Here is a 5,000-nt window from a genome sequence, read left to right on the forward strand (position 1 = left end):
TTTCTTTCTTTCTTTCTTTCTTTCTTTCTTTCTTTCTTTCTTTCTTTCTTTCTTTCTTTCTTTCTTTCTTTCTTTCTTTTCTTTTCTTTTCTTTTCTTTTTCTTTTTTTTTTTTTTTAAAGACAGAGTCTCGCCCAGGCTGTCGCCCAGGCTGGAGTGCAGGGGCATGATCTCAGCTCACTGCAAGCTTCACTTCCCGGGTTCATGCTATTCTCCTGCCTCAGCCTCCCAAGCAGCTGGGACTACAAGTGCCCACCACCACGCCCAGCTAATTTTTTGTATTTTTAGTAGAGACAGGGTTTCACTGTGTTAGTCAGGATGGTCTCGGTCTCCTGACCTCGTGATCCTCCCGCCTCGGCCTCCCAAAGTGCTGGGATTACAGGCGTCAACCACCGCGCCTGGCCTTCTTTCTTTTTTTGATCATGTTTGTGAGGAAAGGAAAACTTCCAAAGGTTGAACAATTCCATATAATCTCAAATACAGCCTCCTCTTTTATAGATTAATGCAATGAAGTGTATTACTTAATAAAATTTTGACTTATTTTTCTTTAAATCTGTTCTAGCATTTTTATTTCCTATACTTAAACATCATCTGCATCTTCCATAAAATGCCATTTCTATTCATCTTGATGTGAACCTTTTGAGGCTCCTCAAACTGGAAAACTTTCTAGTAATTTTACATATGGTCTGGGTTTTGCTGGATTGCTGTGGCTTATGTTCCCTTGAGGGATGATCACTTTTTACTAGAATCTACCACAGATTGAAGGTGTCAGGTTTTGTTTTTGGGATTCTGGGGAAATATTATTTTTGAATTACCAATCATTTCCATAATTATGGTCATAGAGTTTATGGAAGTTTTCCTTTGAGAGTACAATAAAAACTGCTTATTTATAAGTTTTGACAGGCACCAATTATTTCATTTATCTTGAATGCCACTGTCTTTTAAAATGTCAGACGAATGCTTCCTATTTGTTTGAAATGTATTGTCTTAAATGTTCAAATCTACCTCTAAAGGCAATTCATGTGAACTTCAATGTCAAGTTGTAACTCCATACAATGTTATATATAAATTGTATATATATGATGTACAAATTTACATCTCCTTTTAATAACTTCCCTGAACTTGGAAATGAAATAGCATACATAGTATTTCTTTCTAAAAATTTCTAATTCTCTTTTTTTACTTGCTTTGCTTCCCCACCCTTGTACCTTGCTGATGATGACTGGAATGCCTTTATTATGTCAAAGAAAAGTCAGTTTTAATGAACTGGTAACAAAACCTACTAAGGACATCTTACAAAATTCATCTCAGAATTCAGTCCAAATAATTGGTTCTGAAAACTAATCAAGTATTGTTTTTCTCAATTTGAAAAAAGTCTCTCATCAACTCTGTAAACATTAAGATGAAAGCATTCCTCTAATGGCTAAGACACCTTGATATTATCCCACCTTGTAGTTTTGCTATTATAAGACATGCTAAAAATGTTGGGATCGAGTGAATTGAGGATTTAGTTCTTAATTCTTTTTTCACAAAATTAGGGAAGAATCATTTTGGAACTATCTATGTGCTATTGTACTCAGTCACTGATTTCTATATTATGGATGAAAGCAATTATATCTTGATTAAAAGGGATGGCATTGGCTCTTTGCTTTAAGATACAAGTATTTCAAAAGCTTTCATATAAACAAATATAAAAATCAAGTGTATTTAGCTGGTGTAAACTCAGATGTACATCTTACTGAAAGTATATCGGGTTTTTGACTCTAGGGTACATCAAGTACCAAATATCTCTTGGAAGTTCAAAGACTGATTTATCATTGTAATGAAACTGAGCAGCCTATTCAGTTAGCTATTATAGATAATTTTAGAAAATGGGTTTCAGAGTCCTGATTTTAGGAAGAGCAATAACAAATCCTTTCAGATCTTATTTTAAAACTACTTCCTATTACTAGAGGAAAGAAGAAGTGCACATTTAGATTTTTTTTTTTTAAATAACCTCCATCTCCTATATTTTACTGAATGCTTACAATTTTTTATTGTGCCATGATGAGAGGATGTGAGTAAGTGGTGCTGACCTGGATTGCTTAAAAGCAATTGAAATGAAAAAAAAAAAGCTCATAATGACTCACTGCAATTTTATCTTTTCTGAATCTTTCTTATAGGACACAAATATTGCTGATGTCTCTGATGGAAAAACTGCTGTATTGGCTAAAATGTCTATTTACCTTAGTGATACTTTGAGCATAAAAGTTGAATTTCATCTAATAAATGTGAATTGTAGTCAAAATTCTGCTCATCACTCTTCCTTAAAGTTCTGGCTCAAGGACTACCATTGGATAAATAAAAAGTGGGATTTCATGTTTTAAAAATGTAGAATAATGACTAATGTAAAACAAATTAGAAGAGGAGCCAAAATTCATTGAGCACATACTCTGTGCCTTGGAGTTTTTACATGTGTTGGTCCTCAGAAAACAATATGACCTTGTCAAAAATAGACAACTGTCTGGGTTTTGGTCACTTGGAAGAGATTTTGTGCTTATTTTTTAGCACCTACCCTAAAATTGAACTGTTACAAGAAATATTTGCCCAGTCGATATGCAAGGAAGCCCAGATCTAATTTCCAATTTTCCCCAAATTTCAGGTAGAATATACGGTTTAAATCATTTCACAGAGCAATTCTGGTTTGTTTTTTATCTTTCTGACCCTTGCAATGCAGATATCTATTGGCAACATAAAGTTTCAAACAGTACATCTGCAGCCAAAGAAAACCGAACCAATTTGCACTGAAGTTTTCAAAAATATAAAGCTCTAATTAGAAGCAAGCAATACCACCACTGGACAGACAGGTCACAACACTGCGTTCACAGGATGCATCCCCCACTCACTGTAGTCGGCCCTAAGTCCTACCCCTAAATTTTAATACTTTCGGTTCCATATACGTTGTAACCTTCTCTATAGGTTGCTAAATTCTGGGTATTCTGCGAGGAAGTTGGGTTAAAAGTCTGTGCACTCTTTGCCACCTTCATTCTCTTCGCTTCTGCCCTGGACTTGTAACAGAACTCTATCAAAGCCACCAGCATTGCCAAGCCCAAGCCGCCAACCAGAATGTAGAAGACGCCTGCTACGTTGCTCAGGCTCAAGGCACTCGTCTTGTCCTGGGGGGGATAAAGACATTTCAGTTAACTGCAGAAATGTCACATCCAAAAGGTAAAAGAACACATGAAATCCAAAAAGCCAATGAAAGTAAACGCTTAATGTAACCTGAAATTATTTACAAGTATAAGTCACTGATGTAGGTTTATAATTTAAACATAAAGCTTATAGCTCTTGGGAGAAGTAAAATTATAATAGTTATCAACAAATTGTATCTAATTACATTCAATGAAATCAGTAACATTTTATCGTTATTAAATATGCAGTGAAAACCATTATACTTAGCCATATATAAGCATTTATATATTTACACAGGGTGGCAGAAGTGGGGTTATTATTGTTAAGTTTGAAAATGAGAGGTTTAAAATCCAATTATGGGAGAAAGGGGACCTCTTTTGGCTTTGCTTCTATTAGAATATGCTTTTTAACGTCTGAGATTTCTCTTGAATAAATCCAACTCCACATTTCCTAGTTGAGCAACTAAGGAGTTGTTGAGCTGATAGTTTCACATTTTGTTCATTAATTTACCAAATATATGAAAATAATATGCCAAGGTACACATTTTTGTTCTTTCAGTTTCTACAAGGGAAGTCTCATGGAAAATGTCACTTTTGAATATTATACACTATTTATAAATAATTATATATGTGTAATTCAAGTACTTTTTAAAGATAACTTTTAAAAATATATAAATTATTATGGTCAATTGAAAAATAAGTTATTTATGGATGAATTTATAATTACTTTTATTAATTAAAAATACAATATTATTTCCACTTAAAAATGCTTAATCCATTAATATTTTAGAGATATTATTCTTCAGAGTTTCAGTATACATATGATCTCATAATAAATCCAGAATACTCTCTAAGTCCTACTCTTGTGATTGGTAGATACTAAAATTGTAACAAGAATCCAAAATTGTCTAATAAATTGTAAATATGTTTATGACATAATATTATTGCAAGAAGTATTTTGGTAAGCTACTTGAAGGATGCCCTGTAGTCATTATCTTCTCAGCAGGATGTTTTGTGCAAAATGTGATTCTGACCCTTAAAGAGTTTTATAGGAAAGTATTTAATTCAAAAGATGCACTATATACACTGTCACCTTAGTCACAACATCAACAGACTGGGCCAAACAATTTAGGGTAGCTTCATTTTTAAAATAATTACTCATTAAGTATCTGCGCTTATCTGACTTTACATCAGGATTTCAGGTAATGGTTTAATTATCTGGCCAAGCTTGTCTCATTCCACTCTGGTTAAAAGACAGACAGAAAGGATTAAAATATAGGGATAAGACCTGAAAGAGATTCATTAACATTAATTTGTCTCCTTAAATTAACTGAGGCTCTCTCCTATTTAAACCAGTCGTGTGTTTAATATCTTAGAATATCCAGTAATTTGTTTTCTTTCTTAAAGAAGATACAGAAAGAAATAAAAGGGGATTCCAAGAACCTTCAGCTCTGGCTTTCAGGTGCAGTTACTGTAGTCTATCAACTTGTGTAGGTATTTAGATTCACTGATAAACTTGTGATTTTTTTTTAAATAAAAACATAACTTTTTCCACTACTTTTATTTCTACTTAACAGAATTAGGCATGTAGGTTCCTGCATTTTAAAATTTTTTTCCTACATTGTTTTAAAAAGAACTTATGATTAAGAGATCTTAGAGCTTGAGAATATTATTCATAAACATTGATTAATTAAAACAATTTCAATTGGGTGAGTAGAATTGAAAGGTTCACTCTGTTTATCAGCACAGAAATATAATAGGGCTTCTTCAAACTAAATTGGAATGCTTGGCACTATGGTGACAAAAGACAGAACCTCTGAGTAAGCATTTA

At 33.2% G+C, this 5,000-nt stretch overlaps 1 protein-coding gene across 3 annotated transcripts in view; it reads right to left on the reverse strand.

Moving 5' to 3' along the window:
* GRIA4 (glutamate ionotropic receptor AMPA type subunit 4) overlaps positions 1-5,000 on the reverse strand; it is a 399,983-nt gene that overhangs the window by 5,440 nt on the left and 389,543 nt on the right. For 2 of the 3 annotated variants that reach the window (XM_017848864.1, XM_017848865.1), the window contains exon 16: positions 3,020-3,154. In XM_017848864.1, coding sequence (XP_017704353.1) covers positions 3,020-3,154 — 135 coding nt within the window. Of the gene's footprint in view, positions 1-2,906; positions 3,155-5,000 lie in introns of all 3 variants that reach the window. The other variant, XM_017848866.1, reaches the window with a different exon arrangement.

This window comes from Rhinopithecus bieti, unplaced genomic scaffold (assembly GCF_001698545.2).
Source record: "Rhinopithecus bieti isolate Rb0 unplaced genomic scaffold, ASM169854v2 scaffold_30927, whole genome shotgun sequence".
Lineage (NCBI taxonomy): Eukaryota > Metazoa > Chordata > Mammalia > Primates > Cercopithecidae > Rhinopithecus > Rhinopithecus bieti.